Here is a 23,366-nt window from a genome sequence, read left to right as displayed (position 1 = left end):
TGACTTTGAGGAGTTAGATATTCAGCCTGTCATTTCGGACCATGTTTCACTGTATTGTGTGATACTGTTGGGTGCGAGGCATGCGGTCAGCGCCTGAGGGTGCTGGCTGTTTTCATTGAGAAATATCTCGATGCGTACTACCGTGCGCCTTTCAGGTGTTTCTGCCTCGCGCCTGTTTGACTTTTTTCCTGAGGGATGAAAGCCAATTGTATTATAACGGCTCGAGCCACGTTGCTGAGGCAACGTGTGGTTACGAGCCATATAAATACAATAAAACAGTATCGTCTGATGATTATGGCTGCATTTAATTCTGAGAAATTAAATAATATATGATCTGACTTTGAGGAGTTAGATATTCAGCCTATCATTCAGACCATATTATGGCTGCATTTAATTCTGAGGAATTAAATTAAAGTATTATCTGACGTTAGCAGTTAGATGTATTTGTACTCAGCCTATCATTCAGACTAGGTTGCACGGGTTGGGTGATTATGATGGCATTTAATTCTGAGAAATTGAGTGTCATGTTATCTGACTTTGATAAGTTAGATACTTTAATCGGTCTGTCACCCAAGCGTGTTTGACTTGTCTGGATATTCATCTAAGAGGGAGCCCTCCTGAAGTTAATGTCGTTCTCGCCGCCTTGTGGCCTGCGGGACACATCAGTTTCAGGCGATTGCTAAGCGCAGTGTCCGCCCTAGTGTTGCGGCCCTGTCGAGCTGCTCCCTTAGATGAGGCCCCTGCTGGCCAGCCCCCTCTCCCGGGTAGGAGCGACCGAGGTCGTTTTCCCCCAGGAGCTCTCGGGAAATCAGTGCTGTGTTCCCGCCGTCAAAGACGCTTCGGGCCTCACTGATTTCCCGCGCACGCACGCCGCCTTTGTCGCCTCCAATAGGACTTGCGACTGGGCAGCGAACGTGTGCGCCCACCGAAAATCGTTCTCGACTGCTCCCTGCCAGTTAGCCGCTTCAGGGGGTCGGGAACGAGTTTCGGTTGACACCCGAGGCCAGCCTCGAGAGGCTGGTTCCCTTAGTAGATTATCTCGGCGCATGGTCATGCCTTCCGAGTGTGTTTACGTGGGTCCTGCAGACTGTAGAGCTAGGTTACAGGCTTCAGTTCGATTCTCCTCCCCCAAAGTTCAACGGGGTGGTCCGGACTGTGGTCGGCCCAGAGCAGGTTCGGGTTATGGAACAAGAAGTACAAGCCCTGTTAGCCAAAGTGGCCATAGAACGGGTCCCTCTGGCAGACAGGGAGTCCGGGTTCTACAACCGGTACTTCATAGTTCCCAAGAAGGATGGTGGGTTGCGTCCGATAATAGATCTCAGGCTCTTGAATCGGTCTCTGAGGAGATTCAGGTTCAAGATGCTCATAATTCCAGCCATCGTGAGTCAGATCCAGTCCGAGGACTGGTTCGTCACGATAGATCTAAAGGACGCATACTTCCATATTTCCATGTCACAGGAAGTTCCTGAGGTTCGCTTTCGGGGGCGAAGCGTACCAATATTGGGTTCTTCCCTTCGGCCTGGCACTCTCCCCTCGCAGAGATGGCGGTTCGGCATCGAGATGTCATTCTGGCCCACATCAGGTGCTTGGCGCTGAGACTCAACACAAGGAAGAGCGTGTTGACGCCCTCCCAGCGGACTACGTTCCTGGGGGTTGTATGGGACTCCACGTCGATGCAGGCACAAATGTCCCCCGCACGCGTGGAGTCCATACTGGCTATGGTCTCCTGAGTGAAGCCAGGCCGCAGCCTCACTGTGAAGCAGTTTCAGAGACTGCTGGGGCTCAGGGCAGCAGCGTCCAAGGTGTTACCTTTTGACCTGCTGCACATGAGACCCCTACAGTGGTGGCTGAGGGCCAAGGGGTTTTCCCCGAGGGGAAATCCGTTTCGTATGATCAGGGTAACGCGCAAATGCCTTCGTTCCCTCGTCATATGGCGGAAACCTTGGTTCCTGTCCCAAAGACCAGTGCTGGGAGCATCATGTTGCCGGAGAGCCGTTTCAACAGATGCTTCCCTCACTGGCTGGGGCGCGGTCATGGACGGCCGCTTTGCGAGAGGTCTGTGGGAGACCTGGCATTCTTCAGGGCACATCAACTGCCTGGAGATGCTGGCGGTCTACAAGGCTCTGAGGAGCTTTTTCCCGGACCTCCGCGGCCACCATGTCCTGATACGCTCAGACAACACCTTGGTTGTCGCGTATCTCAATCACCAGGGGGGGTTGAGGATGCGCCCTCTTTGCAGACTGGCGCATCAAATCCTCCTGTGGTCCCAGGGGAAACTGTCGTCTGTCAGAGCGATGTACGTCCCTGGGGACCAGAACCAGGGAGCAGACTTCCTGTTGAGGCAGGGGCTGAGGCCCGGGGAGTGGCGACTCCACCCAGAGGCGGTGGAGGCCATGTGCGAGAGATTCGGCCCAGTTGAAGTGGTCTTGTTCGCGTCTCGAGAGACGTCCCACTGTCCACTGTGGTTTACTCTCAGGCATCCAGCTCTGTTAGGGCTGGACGCCATGATGCAGACGTGGCCGAGGCTACGTCTGTATGCATTTCCCCCGATCGCTCTGCTCCCGGGAGTTCTGGAGCGGGTCCGCCGGGAGGGCATCAGCCTGCTCTTAGTAGCACCCCGGTGGCCCACTCGAGTATGGTTCATGGCAGCTCTGCTAGATGGCTCTCCGTGGCAGATCTCTCTGAGGAGGCAGGGTGCACAATATTTCACCCCCGGCCGGAGATATGGAGCCTCTGGGTCTGGCCCCTGAGGGGGCTCGGTACCTAGAGGCAGGCCTGTCAGCAGAGGTAGTCGAGACTTTACTTAGCTCCAGGGCTCCTTCCACCAGGAGACTGTACAGCCTCAAGTGGAACGTATTCTCCACTTGGTGTAGAGAGAGCGTGAGGTGGACCCAGTTGACTGCCCAGTTGGCTTCAGTGCTGGAGTTCCTCCAAGATCGCTTCTCCTCTGGTCTTACCCCGTCCACCCTGAAGGTGTACGTGGCTGCCCTTGGGGCTTTCCACGCACCTCTAGGTGATGGACTCTTGGTGAAGCACCATTTGGTTGTACAGTTCCTCCGTGGGGCTCGGAGGATGAGGCCTGCGGCTCGCTCCAGAGTCCCAACCTGGGACCTGGCGGTGGTACTTGAAGGGTTGGCTGAGGCCCCCTTCGAGCCACTGGAGTTGGCTGAGCCGAAGAACCTGACCCTGAAGGTGGCCTTTCTCCTCGCCATTACCTCTCTCAGGAGAGTGGGAGATCTCCAGGCCTTGGCGGCCACGCCAACTTGCCTGGAGTTTGCCCCTGGCGGAGTTAGGGCCATCTTGCACCCTAAACCGGGCTATATACCCAGGGTTCCATCACGGTCTCTGGTTCTTCAGGCTTTCCATCCACCTCCCCACCTGACGGCGGAAGAGGGGAGACTTCACCTGCTCTGCCCTGTCAGAGCCTTAAATATTTATTTGGAGAAGTCTTCCCAGTGGAGAAGGTCAGACCAATGGTTGGTGTGCTTTGGCTCACCCAAGAAAGGGCTGCCTGCATCAACTCAGACGATCAGTAATTGGATTGTCCAGGCTATAGCCGCGGCTTATAGGGTGTGCAATTTGCCTTCGCCCATGGCCGTGAGGGCCCATTCCACCAGGAGCATGGCCTCCTCGGTGGCCCTCCTTTCTGGGGTCTCGCTTCAAGAGGTATGCGAGGCGGCCGGGTGGGCCACCCCGAACAACTTCATAAGATTTTACAGTCTGCACCTCCCGGTGACGCCTGGTGCTCGAGTGCTTGCGTCCTAAATGTGCCTGGGTTCCAAATGTGCCTGATATCGGTGTGGCCTAGTGGGTATTAACGTTCCCAAAGTGTCGTCACTCGACGACACAGTGCGAGTTCCCTCGAAGGGGAACGTCTCGGGTTATGACTATAACCCTTGTTCCCCGAGAAGGGAACGAGACACTGCGTCTCGTCGCCACACCTATCACGGGTAGAGCGCTCGCTTCATCGCAAGTGCTGGTGTGTGTATGCATCAGCATCCCTTATGTATCTTCCGGGTATGCCGTCATCTACTACGTCATGATGCACCACCAATCAGATTGGCTTGATTTCATTCATACTTCAGACGCGCAACACTGTGGGCATTCCCAAAGTGTCGTCACTCGTTCCCTTCTCGGAGAACAAGGGTTATAGTCATAACCCGAGACGTTCTATTGACGGTTTTGATACCCTTCCTTCAATTCATCCAGACCATGTTTAAATTTCACTTCCATATCCCTAGTGATACCGAAGAATCTGGCGATCAAATGAGACTTGCTCACTAAATATATGACACTGAGAAATGAGACCGTTTTTACCACTCGCACTTCTGACAGGAGTTTATCATGTGTTGTTATTTTGATGTTCTTGTGATTATCCAACAACTCTCTTTTTCCATCTCACAATAACCACAAATTCTTCAGCGTTCAATTATTGCATGGTTATTCAGAATTTGTTCAGGTGTCTCGCACACAATGGAGCATCATCAGTGAAATGATTCCTTCACCCATGGAGATCTGACCTGCCCGGCAAACCAAACCTTCTGCTTGAAGGTGACTGAGGATTTCTCTAAGGGTCAGCTATTGATAAGTATCCTGGGGAGGACACAGATGTTTCCTCAAAGTGTAAAGACACTTTCCACTGACACTTTCTGCTCATGCTGACTAACACAACTGACTTGGGACAACAAGTCATTCTACAGACTGAAAACCATCACAATCATCGGCAGGGAGAAACAAACCTGACCAACGGGATAACAGATATCCTGCCTAATTGCTACAGCATCCAATCAGCACAGTACGCCTACACCTAACGGGACTGTGCCACTGAGGTGTATTTCAGCAGTGTTTTCATCTTCATGTTCAGCCTGTCTTAATGTTGGTATTTCAGGTGACTACTTGACTCCTGCACCCATTGACTTGTGCTGTTAACTCAAGGATCAGCACCATGAACACTTCGGAAAGGACATCCAAAATATGGAAACAAGGAATGTCCAATTTTGTCCCCTTGGGAACTAATCTGAATTTGTCCCAATGGGCCAGGGGCCATCTGTAAGGATCGGTTTTGGTGCTAAGACAAAAGCTGAGATACACACCCCAGCAATAGAACAGTAAAAGTCACTAATCTTGAGAGAAGATCTCACAGAAACTGTGTGACACCACCCTGACAAACATTTCTCCCCCCTCCCCATTTTGCCCTCTCCTTGCTCTGTTTTCAAGTCACCAAATGCAGATATACCAGTGATGATGTATCTTGTAAATCTATTGTTTTATCCCTTTCATGTTTGATGTCTTTTTAAAGGTCTCTGTGTGAATGGTAAAATGGTCTCAGTTTCACTGCAGTCACTAGTAGTATTAGAAAGATTGAAAACTAATGAGAATTCAGTTCTCCTTTTGAGGAGTCTCTTCAAAGATATCTGATCCACTCCCCCAAAACCAGGTGGTTGTGTTGCAAATATTTACAACCCTTTTGTTCTAATTGGAGTTTTTAAGGCAGGGTAACCAAGCTTTCAGGGGGAGAAAATTCTGTAGCCAGAACCCCCATGTGGTGCTGTGTCAGTGTCTTTGGGGCACACACATACACGACATGTAGACTATGAGCCAGACTAGATGACTCTTTTAAATTATTTTCATATTGCTTTGCAATTGTGTTTTATGTTTTTACGCAGATCAGTTGTGTACCATGGATTCTTGTTTACTTATTTACTTTTCCTGTCTGGCCAAAATAAATGTTAATCTTGATTTATCTTGTATTATTCTGAAATAATTTTTCTAGTATGGATCGATGTAGACTCCTTAATTACCGCAAAATCTAGTGTTATGATAGATCACACCAATGACGGCACGACTGAAGCATGGGGCGCAGCGTGCGCGATATTCCGATTTCTGACTATCGCTGGATTACCAAGTTGTAGTCCGTGGATATGACTAAAATTACGCTTTTTGTTGAGTGAGCATGGGCAACCACTTAAAGGTAACATATCCACTCTGCATCCTCTGACTAATCTCAGAAGTATTCATTTTGTGGCGTGAACGCGCGTCCGAACGTGTCTGTTTCTCTGCGATTTTGGGTCTCTCGAACGAATATGAAAACTAGGAAGATACAAAGAAAATCAACGATCTAAATTAAATCGCAACTAATCTTAAATCAGCTGATAAACTCTAAACGTAACACACTTTATGGAGTCACATAAAATTGGAGTCAGATAAAATTATTTAAGTCAGATTTAAAATGAGATATCAATAAATTAAGAGAGCTTCACCGAAATGCTGAAAAGGCTTACCCGCAGAATTCCTTTTGACCAAGCCATTAGCATCCGGTTTTTGGGCTAAATGGATGGAAGTTTACATGTGTGTTCTGGTAAACCCTACATTATGGGGACAAAATGTTTAACTCCCAGAATGCATGACGTGATGGGAGGTCCATCTTAAGTAGGGTTGGGTACCGAAATCCGGTTCCAATATGGCACCGGTACTTATATAACCGGTATGTACCGGACCGAATCAGAACGCAGATTTCGGTTCCTCATTTCGGTGCCAAAATTCAAACGTGCTTTTGCGCTTTGGCTGAGCCAGAGACAGACGCTCAGCGCTGGTCACATCACAACTCATGACAACTATTCAGTGTTTTCAACGACATCATGTTTATTTCAGGTTTCAGACATTTAAATGCTCATAAGTAACGTTAGGCTACTAGCAAAAAACACACCCTGATGTCTATGAAAGCGGCTATGACAATCCTTTCAGACGATTATAATTTGACTAACGTTACATGTTTTATTCACATCAGATACATGCACATTATATAGTAACTATAGCGTTTACTCTGTTCTTCTTCCAGTTCACTGGTCACTTAACTTACTTTCATGTATTTCGTGAGACGAGAATGCTCTCAAGTGTTGTAAATCCGACAGATCCGATTCTGAGGCGCAAACTAACATGGCGCCACCCATTGCGCTTTATAGATCAACTAACACACATTCACTCACACATTTGAACATCAGATAGTTCGTGACACAGTTAAGAAGTTTGTGAATATTTTGAATAAAAAGAAAAAACGAAATAAACCCGATACAGCTGAGCTGTCAGCGCTATTGCGGCTGCTGTGTCATCATGTGAGAAACATGACGCGTCGCCATGGAAACATTAAGACGATGCGTTCTAAAATATTTAGCCAGAGAATATGATCATATTTCAAAAAAGAGCTGAAGCTCGAAGCTGGTTAGTAGCAGAGCAAGAATACAGACTACTGCTGTTATTGTAATTAAGAGTTATATTAGGCTTGTTGTAGTTGGGTTAGGTGGCTTAGGTTTTACTGTGAATTTGTAAATAAGTCAATTATAATTTGTAAATAAGTAAATTGTGTTTTGTATTTATTTATATTCATACATTTAAGTATACATTAAACTTTTAATAAATGGTTCAATTTAAATAAAAAATAAATAAATAAAAAGCCATTTAATGTCATCCACCTCATTTTGTGGCCTTTTTAAAAAAAAAAAAGTATCGGTTCAGGCACCGTTTAGGCACCGGAACCGTTTTAAAAGTATCGGTTTGGCACCGGAATCGAAAAAAACCCAAACGATACCCAACCCTAACCTTAAGTCTATCGTCATCGGACCTAAGACATTACTGTGGTGGAGGGGGCGTGGTTTTTCGAGGTCTGTAGCGGGAGAGAGAGAACGGAGCCGAGTGGTGAGTAAGTAGGTCAAGTGCAAATGATCAACACCTGTGTCTGATTGCAGTAACCGCATATAAGCCGCTGCGGGGAGAGAGTTGAGAGAGAGCGACCTGGACTGGGACTGCGCGAGTACTGCCACTGAGAAAACGAAGCTGAATCCGAGTGATAGAGTTCCTGAGAATTTATGAGTGTTTGAAGTTATACGCCCACGTGCATCCTTTGTGTTTATTATTGTGTATGAGAAATAAAGTCTTAAGTCCCAGTCACACCGACCCCGTCTTCTTCCTTCCAACCCCCACACCTACACATTACGAACCTGACCACAGTTACATTTTCTGCCCTCACCTCTGAAGGGCTTCCTATTTCGCAGTATAGATTGTGCTTTTGCCAGCTTGCCCAGTACTCTAATTTAGATGATGACACTTTAAAATCATTGTACTGGATTGGAGCAAATTATTACAGCCTGCAGGACCTAACCGACATGACCAGAGGAACATGGAGAGCAGCCATCCTCAGGTGTCTGCAGTGCGAGTATCCCCAGCTAATGTCATTGTTCATGGCCACTGCAGACACAGAATCCACGCCCACCGCAGAGACAGAACCCAAGCCCACCAAAGTGAGCCAGAGCCGATGCCCACTACGGAGCCAGAGCCTACAGCCCCATCTATCCCGGAATGGAAGCCTTCCATCCAGTCTGACTCTGTGTGAGCCGGTTGTAACTTCCGAACAAGTGGGAATTTTAGGGGAACTAGAAGAGAACGATCTGCCTCCGCTGATCCCAGGCATCCGCATCCCTTTGGCTCCATCTTGGTCAGACATCACTCTGCCTGTGCCATGGACTTCCAAGACTTCAGCTGCGCTCCATCCCTCCACCCCTTCAGCTCCGTCAGGCCATTAGGCCAAACATTCATAACACCCTGAATTATTGTTTAATAAAATTCACATAAAACAACATCCCTTGTTTTTACTTTTTTATAACCAATTGTAATTTTCATTTAGAATCAGCTGTCACTGTGCAGCACAAATATTACTACATCTGTCTTACTGTAAAGAGTAAGGTCCTTAATTTGCATTTGGACACTTAGCTAGGAAGGTAGTCACAGGCAAGCAGACCAATGGTTTCTTAACTCAGTACTGTGCTGAACAAATTCACCACAGCAAATTTTCACAGTAAGAGCAGACGCAACACTTTTTTTTTCTTTCCCACATTTTCTGTCAAAACAACTCCACAGAATTAGCATTTTGGTCTGTGAACGTTTATCTTATTGAACACTTGTGCATGCCTTTTTTCATTCAGCACTCTCCTAAATTCATGTACAGTGAAAATGGACTGTATTTTTAAGGTTAACACTCTACATTAGATATACAGTAGTACATTGCCCAACACAACCACTTTCCTGATTGAACAATTATCATTGATTTTGGTCAAATTTAGGGGGCCCAAGTCATTAATGGCAGTTTCCAGTGCAATACATGCATTTATCATAAACTTTAATTTGCCAAAATGGGGAAGCTCTGCATCCTGACATTCGACATTCTTCAAATGTTATACTTTTGTGTAAAGTCGTGGGAAAATATGAGGGTGAGTTCCTGTTGTGTTCCTGTAGCTCAAACATTAGACAGTTGTGGCAGTAACACTAAAGTCAAAGGTTTAACTCCCAGAATGCATAAAGTGATAAATTGTATTCCTTGAATGCAGTGTAAGTGTCAGCATTATAGCATTGGAAAGCAGACGCATGACACAGATACCATAGTTTGGTGGACACACCGCTAATGTCGGTACAAGCAGCTGGCATCTCTGCGGTGGTATCAAGTCTGGGGTTCTCAGAAGTTCTCCTACTTTCAATTTGCACTCCCCATTACAGCGATGGCCCAGTGTGTCTGGGCCGCATACGCTTCAGCATCTCCCGAGGCGGCGGCACCAGATCTAGTTTTGCCTTGATATGACCACAGAGGTCGTTCCTGAACTGAATGTCTGCCTCAACATGACCACAGAGGTCGTTCCTGAACTGAATGTCTGCCTCAACATGACCACAGAGGTCGTTCTTGAACTTCCCCTCTGCCCTGAGATGACCACAGTTATCAACCTGGAACACACTGCCAGTCCTGTTAGGTCCATGGAGGATGCCCTTAAGCTCCCTGCATGTCTTGACATGTAGCGTGACCAGACATCCCGTTTTTCCCAGGACAGTCCCTTATTTCAGCTCTATTTTTAGTATCCCAACTTATTAAGAAAAAATCATGTTTTTTATATAATAATAATTATAGTATACATTATACATAAACATTTCTCATTGTCATATTTCCCATCCTTTGCTCACCCGTCTAGGGTTGCCACCTTCAGTGTGGCAAAATAAGGGACACCCATTGACACCCACTGCAGTGGTCAGTATCAATCAAAAGTGGTCCAAGGAACATTGGTGCACTGGTGACAGGGTCATAGGCGGCCAAGGGTCATTGATGCACGTGGGGAGCGAAGCCTTGCCCGTGTGGACATATCAAACAGATGAGCTACTGTAGCTCAAATTGCTCAAGAAGTTAATGCTGGTTCTGATAGAAAGGTGTCAGAATACACAGTGCATCGCAGTTTGTTGCAGATGGGGCTGTATAGCTGCCGACAAGTCATGGTGCCTATGCTGACCCCTGTCCACAGCCGAAAGTGCCAACAGTGGGCACATGAGCATCAGAACTGGATCACGGATTAATGGAAGAATGTGGCCTGGTCTTTTACATCATGTGGCTGGCCGGGTGCTTCTGCGTTGCTTTTCACATGTATTGATAAAGGAACGGATAGCTTTCCAGTCAGGACACCTGTTGCACCAGCTGTGCGCAAGTTACAACTAGCCTAGTTTTGAGTAAATGGGCACTAAGTTACAACTTATCCACTCCTAAATATTTTTGCGTTGCACCATTAAACTTAGTTGAAGCCTGAATCTACGTATAAACTAAATATTTACGGAAGCCTCCGATCAGGAGTAACATTAACAGATAGAATAGCAGGTAGACTGAACTGCATCAATAAGCTCTTGTTTTACATTACAGACTTTGGGTGTGGCTCAATCAGCTCCCTAGTTCACTAGTCAGGCCACTGATCAGGGATCAGCCCATTGCCTTATGTCCTGATCAGTGCCCTGACTACTGAACCAGGGAGCTGATTGAGACGCACCCTTCAATTCTTTACACGTATATGATAATGCTAACATACAAGCCTACATGCGCCTACATTTTAAAAGAGAAAACATGTGAATGGATTAACGTTATATGCGGTTAACACGAACCCGTCCAAAACAGCACGCCTCTGTGTGCATCTGTTCCATAGGTCCGTGTTGTGCATGTGAAATAAAATCAGTCATAATCAATAAATGTAATTTAAAAAAATTTTGTTTCAGTATTTATTGATCCTTAATTTCGTTTCAAATAGCCTTTCTTGATGTTATTTATATATAAAAGCACTTATGTTATTCACGATTAAGTATCGTATTTAATGGGAACTTATTTTTATCATTTGTTACGTGAGGTAAAAGTAGTAAGGAATAAGGAATATACTGAAATTCACGGCATTTCAACAACTTACAGTGATAAAATGATTTCCCCTTTGCTTTCCCCTGCCTGGCATCCTAGCGCACATCAGCTGCCCATCATGTTGAAATCGTAAGGTTTAAAGAGTCCGGTTTTAAATTATTTTATAGATATCAATGTAACAGCCTCTCTAGCGCCCCCCTGGTTGCCTGCCAAAATGGCGGAGTTTAGGCTGCGTGACGTCAACCTCCGGAGCTCTATAGTCTATTAATTGTCTAGTTTTCTGTTTTCTTAATAAATGGTTCACATGTGTTCACTTTACATTAAGGTTCACTTTCACTTGTTAATGTTTGTAACTCATTAATAAATGGTTCACATGTTCACTTTACATTAAGGTTCACTTTCACAGGTTAATGTTTGTAACTCATTAATAAATGGTTCACATGTGTTCACTTTACATTAAGGTTCACTTTCACAGGTTAATGTTTGTAACTCATTAATAAATGGTTCACATGTTCACTTTACATTAAGGTTCACTTTCACGGGTTACTAATGTTTGTAACTCATTAATAAATGATTCACGTGTTCACTTTACATTAAGGCTCACTTTCACAGGTTATAAATATTTGTAACTCATTCATAAATGGTTCACATGTGTTCACTTTACATTAAGGTTCACAATCGCAGGTTATTAATGTTTGTAACTTATTCATAAATGGTTCACATTTGTTCACTTTACATTAAGGTTCACTTTCACAGGTTACTAACAATGTTCCCTCTAATTTCTTTTCTTAATTGGGTGGACATTTTAATATAATAGAATATAATATAATATGAAAAAAAAGCAGTTACACTGAGATGGTTCTTAATGTGTTTTTGTACAGTCATTTATTGGCGACAGGCAACATTAAACCATCTATTAAATGTTTGTTTATTTCTTATGAATTTCCAAGATTTTCTATATCAGGGGTTTTCAAACGTTTTAATGGCAAGGATCCCTAAACAATCCCCTTGTGAGATCAATTCTTTATTAGGCTTACACTATAATACAATTATAATAGCCTATAATATAATATAAAAAAACTAATGGAAGTATTTATAGTATATTATATCAGTTTAAATGCTTCAATTTGTAAAAAAAACAAAAAAAAAAAAAAAAAAAACGAACTAACTGAAGCATGCACAGAAAAAGTAAAGTTTTTTAAAAAAGTGAACCAATACATGAATTTCTAGTTAGTGGTTTTAGTCTGTTTCGAGTTATACAATTAATTAGGCCATAAATGTGTATGTTACTTGTAATAAGGGGTCAAGTATTATTATTACATTGTGTTATTAATAGTCAAGTTTATTTTGACTTGACAATATTGAGTAAATATTAAGACAAGCCGCTATGCATACACTCTAAAAAAAAAAAGGTTCTATATGGCACCAAAAACAGTGGTTCTTCAGTGGTTCTTCAAAGGTTCTTCACCGGTTCTTCAGAGGTTCTTCACCGGTTCTTTGACTAAGGTGCTATATAGCACCTCTGAAGAACCACTGAAGCACCAAAATTGGTGCTATATAGCACTAAAAAAGGTTCCCTTATGATTACGAGACTTTTTTTTTAGAGTATATGATTCTTACGCTTATTTTAGAATCAAGTTTTTTTTTTTACTTTTATTAATAGTCAAGTTTCCAGACTGGAAAAAAAGGGTTTTAAAAATATGTACTTTCACTGTCACAACTAACTTGTTTAGTATTATAAAAAATAAAAAAATGTTACAGTACAATACTTGCAAACCTGTTTGAGTTTTAAATAAAAAATATTTCAGTCAATATTTGTCTTGTGTCTGTGGGGTACAAAGAAGGATTTCTTCATAATATTTGATTTTCCAATTAAATGTTTTAATTCAAGTTTGACAAGCATGAAATCATTTGATAAGTGTATATTTAATTTTAAGTATTTGATCAAATTGAGTTGGACCAACCCAATTAAGTTGGTTCAAACTGAGTTGGACCAACCAAATTAAATTGGTTCAAACTGAGTTGGACCAACTCAATTAAGTTGGTTCAAACTGAGTTGTACCAACTCAATTACATTTCATTGCATGAATTAGTTTTTTTATGAGTTGGGGCTACACATATTTATTGGATGGAAAACCTGCCCTCAATTAAATTGAGTTTGTCCAATGAGTTGTCCAATGAGTTATTTTTTTGAGTGTAGGCCTATGGTAAATTTTCACTGTACATGGATGGATGAAAAAAGTCTAAATGCAAATTAAGACAGATCAAGCTTAGCAGCAGTTCCAAAAAGGAATATTGCGATTCAATTCATCATATTAATGTCTATACTCAATGGACAAGTGTAGAAAGGACCTTACTCTTTACGTAAGACAGATGTAGTATTTGTGCTGCACAGTCACAGCTGATTCAAAATGAAAAGTACAATTGTTTATAAAAAAGTCAAAACAAGGGATTTGTTTCATGTGAATTTTATTAAACAATAATTCAGGGTGTTATTGATTTTTGGCCATACAAAACAGTATTACAAAATATAAATAAATGTTTTTGATGTTGATGTTGTCTTTGTTTGCTAAAACCACTCAGTACATGTGTGAAAATAAACATACTTTAGACTATTATGGCAGTAAGTTTACATGTAGTGTTATCACAAAAAAATAAGAAAATCCACACAAAAAAAAAAGCTGATTTTTTAATTACCGAGAAACACTCAATTCATGTTAAATGTAGTTGTGTGGGAAGCTTTAACTTAAGTTGCAAGTGAAAACAAATTGAACTCCAGTTCAATTATGGAATATAAAGCAGTTAGTTAACTTGTCTGTTCATTAGGATTTACTTGATATTTGATTGGAGGAGAGATGATCACTGTAATGCTTGACACAATGTTAAAAAAAAAAAAAAGTTAATGTAAAGACATCTTGATATTTTTGCAGCATTTTATTGGAATGTTTAGGAAGGAAAGTTAGTTTTTTGTTTGGAGATGAGTGGTTCTGGATAAATGCAGAGATGCAGAGAGGCCAGATCTTAGTGGCAGATACAGCTGAAGTCTGCGGCTCATAGTAAAAGGCAGGTGCATTTGGACAACTTCTCTTGGCTTAGCAGACCATGCTGGGTGGTGGCCAAGTTCTGGATCAGGCTCCAGAAGTGTTTGAAGCTGATGCCTTCTCCATCTTTCACACCCATTTGCTTTAGCACTTCTCCAAAATGATCCGACTAGTGCAAAAAAAGAGAGTGGAAATCCTTATTGATGTTCATGTATTCTGTCAAAATGTGACCCATTTTAAAAAACATTTTTTTTTCTTCTTTTGCATTTGAAAAATTGCACTTTATCGCCCTCATGTGGCAATTTCAATACTCTTAGGAGCCCCCACCCCTTTAATCTTGTTTAGTAAAATTAAGTTCAAATACAGTGAGTAGATTCAAACTTTCAGTTATAATCTTTAAATATAATCCAATTAAATTAAGCATGGCACTGCTTGCATAATCATATATACAAGATTGATATTAATTTGGGCTAAGATTTTTTTTCTAAATCTGTATAGTATTTTTTCTTACAAACATGTCACAACATGAACTGCGAACACAATTGTATCAACACTGAAGTACAGTTCAAATGTCACAGTATCCTATTCCTCCGAGCATATGCTCTTCATTCAACTAAAATAAATATAAAATCTTCTATGTACAGGTTCTCCCTCAAGCTGTAGAAGGCCTGCCATAACATGATCTGGTACTGGCTGTAATTGAAGAGCAGGAGAAACTATTTATCTTTCAGATCAACGGCAGCCACCATTTTGCTCCCTGAATGGAGCCACACCCAGTGTCCTTCGCTGGCTCAACCTGAGTTTAAACTGATCTGTGTAATCAGACCACGCCTCTATCTAAGACAAAAAACTATGGGAAACATTCTCCGTGAAACCAACCAATCCTTCACACACATTATACACATGGAAAAAATTTTAATTATGGTAAAAAATTACAGTTGTGGTTATTAGAACTTATCTACATTAAATAAAGGTGTTTTTTACATTAGCTCATACACTGTTCCTAACTATATACTGCTACTGAAATAATTGTAATGGATATAATAATAAATTAAGCCTGCATGTTAGCTGCAAAACTGGCCTTTCCAGCACAGGGGGCCAGTAATAACAAAGACAGAGCACTGTTTCCTACACACACACACACGTTGCGTTTTTATGTTTTATGGGGACTTTCCATAGACATAATGATTTTTATATTGTATAAACTGTATATTCTATCCCCTTACACTAACCCCTACCCCTAGACCTACCCATCACATAATTTTTCTGCATTTTTATATTTTCAGAAAACAATACTTGATTTATTAGTTGTTTTCCTCATGGGGACCAAAAATGTCCCCACAAGGACAAGCATTTCAGATATTGCCATCTTTGTTGGGCACATTTAGTCCCCATAATGAAGGGTTTAACAGGACACACACACACAAAACACCACCAAAGGAACACATATCCATAAAACAATGCAAAAACATTAACGTAAGCTATACAGTTCATACTTTTTATATCGAAAATATTTTTACAATAATTTACAGCAAAATCTTATTTAAAAAAGAAATAGGCCTAACATTATTGTTATCATAAGATAACAATTAAATTAAACTGATTTCACTGTAGCATTTTCACACTGGACATGAGTAATAACCATTTTTAAACATTCTTATCTGCTGGAATGAATGGCAACATGGTTTTACCTTGATTAAGTTTGGCATCTGGGAAGAGAGAAGGTTCTTGAACTCATCTGTCTTCAGCGTAGGCCGATTATCAGGAGAAGCAGCATGGAAGTTTGTGACCAAGGTGTTAATGGCCTTCTCAAGGTCAGAATACTGCAGAATTAAGAGAGTAAAAGATGTTGTGTACAAATAGAGACAGATAATTATAAGAAGAAGAATATAGGTGCCAGTTTTACTGCTTAAAATGTTTTTTTGACCTTTGATGCATGTTGTTGGAGAACTCCAAAACTAAATTAGGAAACTTTAAAATAGCATAATTGTTTCACAAAGAAGTTTTTTTTTCTGTCTAGTTCTTCAGAAAACCACCTATGTGTTGGCACTTTAGAGAACATAGAAACAAAAAAATGGGGAGATTGCTATATCTCTATCATAATTCAACTAAAAATGTAGTATTTAGATATTATTAATTTAGTCATTTAACATCTGTTACTTCTGGTCTTTTATAATGAAGCACAATAAACATTCAGACTGAAACAATCACATGCGCTCGGTTTTATTGACCATTCACCTCTAAAGATCCAAAAGCTTGTGCTTTTCTTGCATCTCTTCAAAATTATCAGAGCATTATTAATGGAGTCTGTAAACTGTGTGTATTCAAGCCTTGCTCACTCTCACACCATTATCTACAGTACCTGAAATACCTGCATGTCAGGCCATAACAGCCCGCCCTCTGTGCCTTATTTATCTAAGCGGAGCCTTTTATGATGGAAACCATTTCCCTGTTTTGTTAAGACAAAGGGTTAGGGTTCCATTGTTATGGCTCAAAATACATTTACGATGCTGAAATAATGCATAAAAAATATGTGGCTACAATAATAAAAAACGGTTAAAGGGATAGCTTTTTGTCATGATTTAATCAACCTCATGTTGTTCCGAACCTGTATGAGTGACTTTCTTCTGCTGAACACAAAAGAAGATATTTTGAAGAATGTTGGTAACCAGACAGTTGACGGCACCCATTGACTAAAATAGTATTTTTTTTCTTTCTTTTGGAAGTCAATGGGTGCCGTCAACTGTTATTAGCCTATTTCGTGTTCAACAGAAGAAATAAACTCATATAGGTTTGGAACAACGTTAGGGTGAGTAGCCTAAGTAAAGACACAATTTTCATTTTTGGATTAACTATCCCTTTAATGTCTAACCCTATTGCAGCCTTGACAATTCATTCCCACCAGAGATCTTCATCTTGAGTCCTCTCTGCCAAAGCACAACAACGCAAAGAGTCTGATTGATTCCCCGTGCTTTCCATTTCTACACAATGGGCTGCATGTCAAACCCCAGTGAGCTGCCTGCTTAGACAGCATTTTTTGGCTATCATAGGCGCGATGGGGGTGGTTAGGGAAGGAACGCAGGCAGCTCAATAGGTTTTGACACATCATCATTGTTTCGTTTGCATAGATAAAGTTGCGAACGTTTTATTGCAGTGATGGTCTCGACTCATATGGCTTGAATTATCTGGTCATATTTCTAAGATTCTTTCTTTGTTAGGCACCATTCACACAGGACGCGTAGGCTATATGCACTGTGACTCAGCGCAGCGGGATGCCAAGAACGCACGTCCTCGAAAAGAGTTTTTAAAAGTTGAATTTCTTTTCAATCTACATGTCCTATAAAACGCAGGGGTTATGACACGAGACATGAATAACAGCGAGACAAAGACATCTCCGCATAAAAACAAAATAAACAGAAAACAGCACAGACGAGGTATGCGTCAGTTGCACTTCGAGTTATTGATTGAAGACAGAAAACTTAAAAAAAAAAAAAAAAAAACGTAAACCTTTATAGAAACAAATGTTCTACAGTTCATTTGACAGCAGATAGCCAAGCCTATATCATACTACAGCATGACACCGTTTCGGTCAAGTGCTGAAGATTACTAAGACTGACAAGACAGACGCGAAGTTTCAAGAACCCGACAAACGCAGTTTACGTAAAACACCCATAACCTGCGTGAAACCCGTTTTAAATCTAAATGAGCAATCACACATAGTTAACATAATGTACACCACATACCTCTGTCGCCATTTGACGTGATTTTATTTTATTTTCTTGCCTCTAGATAAACTTTACTGTTCCCGTCGTGCAGTACTCCTACTTTACACTCTCAGTGTCCCATCGCTTCTGTCACATCTTGGCTGACATCCTGAGTCCTCCCACTCAGGGGAAAAAAGGAAGAAAAAAAGAAAAGAAAAACCAAACCCACCTTCCGTGTCAGTGACCGCTATGGGAAAAAATGTCTCCTGTAATTTGATGCTTTTTTAGGACAGTAAACCAAACGGGGAGGAGACGATCGGGTTTCATACTCCACATTCTGGAAAAAAACTCTGGAAAACCATGTTTCCGTATGACACATTTTTGTTGATGGATGAAACTATTGGAAAACAGACTTAGGCCTACTGCTCCTTAGGGAACACATCTGGAAGCTCTCAGGATAAAAATTCCTTTGCGCAACAACAGGCCCCTACTTCTTCAGAACTGTTTTAAATGTGATTGCGTTGGCCTAGTTTTTAGTCTTAATCTTTTTGTTTTAAAGAACTGAGAAGTCAGAAGCTGTTCAGAAGCTATTCAATGGACAGTTTTGGTGAGCATTACTGTATGTTTTTTTCATGAGATTCTTTCCAGGAAGCTATCAGAAATACTGTATAGTGAGCAAGGAAGGCGTGTCCCTGCGCAGATCAAAATTCACTGACTTTGGCTGTCTTCCTCTCTTTGTTTTTTGAACAGTTCTTGTAATGCACAGGCAAGGGCATGCTTAGCATTTTGGGTGGGTGCACTGAGATTATGAGACATGACACTCCTTTGACAGCATTACAGCATGTTAGAGAATATAGGACAGCATTGCACAGGTGTATAAGCAAGCAGATTTACACATAAACAAACTGAGCAATAAATTAGTCAGCCTGTCCTCATCTTCAAACAGTTGCACCACCCTCTTGTGCAAGTTTAAAAAATGGTAATTGATACCTAGTGGGCTTTGTACTGACTCACTTACACAAGCAGCACACAGGAATATTTCAGATGATCGGGGACATTTTCAGACGCACATAAAAATGAATTATAGTTATGAATTTTACAATTAAAGTTACAGTTGAATTATACTTTCAATGTGCTTTAGTATGTTAGTCAACACGCCAAAATAAGTGGATTTCTTTAAAGCATGACAATATTATTAAACATATTATTTAAAATGTACTTTAATGAAAAGTACTATCTTTAGAACCCTTTTTACTTGGGCCAGTAAGAAACCACCCACAACAGCCTAGCAACTGCCTAGCAACACCCTAGTAACCACACACAACAGCCTAGCAGCACTCTGGTAACCACACACAACTGCCTGGCCTTTTATTTCATTGTTAATAATGTATTATCTGCAAGTACAGATATACTTTTAAGATTTGAAGTACTCAATAAGTGCACATTCAATGCAATTAATCACACCTCTTTTTCACAAGGGAATACAAAGGCCCTTTGTTTCTGTCTTATGAAGTGTTTTTGTCAGTTGTCTTTAGTGCATGCTGATTCTGGTTTGTTACTGTACTATGTCCATTTGATGTCTCATTTTCAAGTGAATTGTAAATGGTCACAGTTTTTCTGTTTTTTTTCCCTTGCCATATATTGTCTAATTTGTATAATTATTTGGGGTGTGTGAGCCCAAACATCAGTGTTTCTCACTGCAGATGTTAGTTTCAACTCAGTGCAAGTCTACATTCTTCACATACCACATTTTGATGGCAAACTGCCATTTGAGAACTGCCTGTTTTACCTGCAGTCTACGTCAAATGTAACATATTCACAAAGAGAACAAATGTACTTTTTATCTACAAGCCCATGTTCATACTTGTATGATTGTGATACATAGATTAAGCATGCTTCAGAGAAAAGAGTCAAGTATTTGCTCATGAGTGTGTCATCATCATCTGTCTTATTGAGATTCAATGGATGCTGCACTCTCATGGCTAACTAAACAGACAATGAAGTATACACTGATCCGCATGAATCCACTGACAGGTGAAGTGAATAATATTGATAATAACATTACAATGGCACCTATCAAGGAGTTGGATATATTAGGCAGCAAGTGAATAGTCAGTTCTTAAATTTCAAATGTTGGAAGCAGGAAAATGGGCAAGCTAAAGATCTGAGCGACTTTGACTATAGGGCCAAAGTGATGGATAACGGCAAAGTCTTGTCAGGTGTTGTTAGGCCCTGTCCACATGAACACGGGTATTTTCAAAACCGCAGCTTTTTCTATACAGTTTGGCCATTCGTCCACACGCAACCTTTTTTTTTTTTTTTAAGTGTAGTGTAGACGATAGAGATATTTTTGCATTTTTATGTGGACAGAGATTTTTCTAAACCGTGCTTGTATGGACAAGATTTTTTTTTTTTAAATGAAGGAGGAAAAACTCTGTTTATAAACATACCAGTGTACGTGTGGACTAGTCCTTACTATGCATTGGTTAGTACATACTAAAGGTGGTACAAGGAAGCTGGATCACACAGAAGAACTTCTGTAGCTCAGACTGATGAAAAACTTAAAGGGGAACTATTATGTCAAATTCACTTTTAATGGTGTTAGAACATAAAAGTGTGTTGGCAGTGTGTGTACACAAGCACCCTATAATGGTACAACTTCTCTTTTTTAATCCCCATAAATCATAAGTAGTTTCTCAGAACAAGCTGAGAAACTGCTTATGCAGATTCTAGCAGTGTGATGTCACATATCCTTGGCCCCACCCACGACTGCTGATGGACTCTGCCCTATTAGCATAGACCTCGCCCTGAATGAGCTGTACACAGTCCGCCATGTTTATCTATTTGCTAGATCATTTAACAGCAGCATTTAAGTAAGAAATATGTTCTTATTAAAGCTACTAAAGTTATTCAATACAGAGCAGTGAGTTATTTTCTGTTTTTCTTTGGTTGTTTGATTCATATTAATAGCATATCAGTTGGGACTGTATATTATGCGGCTTTCACTTTAATACACAGATCTAATATACACATGCAATTTCTTTCCCTGTTATTTACGTTCACAGACATAAAGGAATGTGTTTATGAAAACTTTGTGTGTTTTTACATAACCTGTGTATTTGACAGTTTAAGCGCAATAAGAAGTGAAAGAGAACTTAGTTTGCTCACGGGACGCACCATCTGACATCCAGCTTTCTGTGCACGTGCTTCGGATGTGTGCACTCAGAAAAAAAGAGTGCTTTTTGTGTATATATATTCTTATTTTTATTTTATTTACCATGCTGTTAAAGGGCCATGCTACAAACTTTATGTATTTGATAGGAAATGAACAGCGACACAATAAGGTTCTGAAATATCTGTACTTGTGTGATCACTTTGCTTGTAGGTTGTGAAAGACCCAAATCATCACTGCTGCATAGTTGCATTTTTCCAGTTGCAACATGTTAATGTAGTGATTACCTCCATTTCTGGAGCTATGGCATTTCTGCGCTGTGTCTGAGATGTTAGCGTGTCTCTAATAAGATCGGTCACAAACATGATCCCTGCACGATATAATGTGTAGTGCCTTATTAATTAACTCATGCATTGTGTGCAACACATTTCTTCTCCCTCTTCGCATTTCGTCCATTTTCTCCTCTTAAAAGTCCTCGTCCATATTCCTAACAATTTTGGACCTTAAGACCTCTTTTAAGGGTTAAGATACTTTCTGAATGACTTTCTTCTTTACTAGGATTTTTATTTTATTTTAAGAGGAAACGCCCACCTTTCTAGGAATATTCTTAGAATTTTGTCACTAGGAGCTAGAGGAGAGCAGGGCACAAACTAACGCGGGGTTAGTTGTAACACACATGGTTTAACACTTTCCACACATGCCAGCACGACTAAACTTAGTGTATTTACTCGTTGCCAATATCAACACTATATAGAAAAAAAAAATTGAACAATTGTGAACAATTGAAAATGTTTTAATTTGCATTTAAAGATACATGCACAAAAACAGCATGTTTGCTGCGGATGGGGCTGTGTAGCCACAGACCGGTTGGTCAGAGTGCCCTGTCCACTGCCAAAAGTGCCTACAATGGTCAAAGTGCAAAAATTATTCAGGAATAGTTTGAGGAACATGACAATGAGATCAAGATGTTGCCTTGGCCTCCAAATTCCCCTGCTCTTAATGCGATTGAACATCTATGGGATGTGCTGGAGCAACAAATTCGATCCATGGAGGCCCCACCTCACAACTTGCAGGACTTAAGGCCCCGGTATATTCACCACAAAGTTATTTTACGTTCTTCGCGTTGGGGAAAAATAAATTCCAAATACGTGACCAGCTGTATACTGTTAGTGGACATCCTGATGCTGCCCATGCTGCTGCGAGTGGTGTTTAGAAGAACATGTACCGCACTTTGATTTCAACAAAATAAACTAAACACAACAAAAATAACAGCAGTGAGAAAACAGCACTATCTAATGATGGCGATGTGGATATGTTTGCTCTAGTTCTGCAAATCGGCACTCCAGTCAAATCACATCATGTTTAACTTTACTTATACACCATGTTATATAATGCTATAAAACAAACAGCTTAAAAACAGTGCCAATGTCTCATAGAATAACTAAAGCGGCTCACCGGTTTGTTCATGTTTTCACTCGCAGACGTCCTTGTCCTTGACCTTGACCTTGACAGACTGAACAGAAGACAAGCGGAGATGATTTCCACATCAAAAAAGAAAGGAAAGGCAGAGCTCAAGAGCACACCTATAACGTAAATGCCATGGACCAATGGTGGTTTGAAGGTAGTCATCAGCCAAAGCGAACTTTTCTGGAAAGTTCACTTTGGCAAGCTGTTTCTAACTTCCAAAACAAACTCCAAACAAACTTTGTTTTAGCCTGATTTTGTTTGAAATGACATCATGCCAGTTCATTCTTCGATTTCATTTGAAGTATATTATGGCCTTTCTGGCACCAAGACATTAGCAGCAGAAGTCCTGCAAGTTGGCTTTATGTAACTTTTTTTTTTTTTTTGCCAAACCCACTAATATAAATCCATCCATTTTTCAAACTGCTTGTCTTTTAAGAAATTATATCAGGGTGCCTGTTTAAACACCAACCTGTTTATTTTGTACATATAAAAGTATATAGAGAAGCAGGAAACCATGAGCACATGATTAGTTCCCTGTCATCTCAACAAGGGTTGAAACATGACTGATTGTGAATTTACTCTGCCTAATCTGATGCCAATGTCACAATACTCTATCCTGTTCAAACCTGTGCTAAACTGAATCTACGTCTGCCCTGCCTTAATATCTCATAACTACTGACATCATAGAGCCATGACTCTCCCTGTATCCGCTTCAACCAGGGGCGTTTCTATCCTTTCATCAGTACTGGGACAAAGTGTCCCCATATTTCATTTGTTCTTAA

The 23,366-nt window shown here is 41.1% G+C and overlaps 1 protein-coding gene across 1 annotated transcript; it reads right to left on the bottom strand.

Moving 5' to 3' along the window:
• Positions 1–13,652: 13,652 nt before the first annotated feature.
• Positions 13,653–18,317, bottom strand: s100v2 (S100 calcium binding protein V2). Its single transcript, XM_079828793.1, has 3 exons — positions 17,985–18,317; positions 15,933–16,064; positions 13,653–14,410 (listed from the first exon to the last, which is right to left on the bottom strand). The coding sequence occupies exons 1-3, from the start codon at positions 17,994–17,996 to the stop codon at positions 14,252–14,254; spliced, it is 303 nt and encodes a 100-aa protein (XP_079684919.1). The 5' UTR covers positions 17,997–18,317; the 3' UTR covers positions 13,653–14,251.
• Between the last annotated feature and the right edge of the window lie 5,049 nt (positions 18,318–23,366).

Source organism: Gobio gobio, assembly GCF_949357685.1.
Source record: "Gobio gobio genome assembly, chromosome: 11".
Taxonomy (NCBI): Eukaryota; Metazoa; Chordata; class Actinopteri; order Cypriniformes; family Gobionidae; genus Gobio; species Gobio gobio.
Note: the sequence above shows the minus strand (reverse complement) of the source record. Positions and strands in the feature narration are given on the sequence as shown.

What these genes read in the sequence shown, in the direction of transcription:
- s100v2 (XM_079828793.1), bottom strand. An exon ending in AGATGCCAAACTTAATCAAG is followed by an intron (nt 14,411 to 15,932) that starts GTAAAACCATGT and finishes TTTTTGCACTAG; the next exon opens with TCGGATCATTTTGGAGAAGT.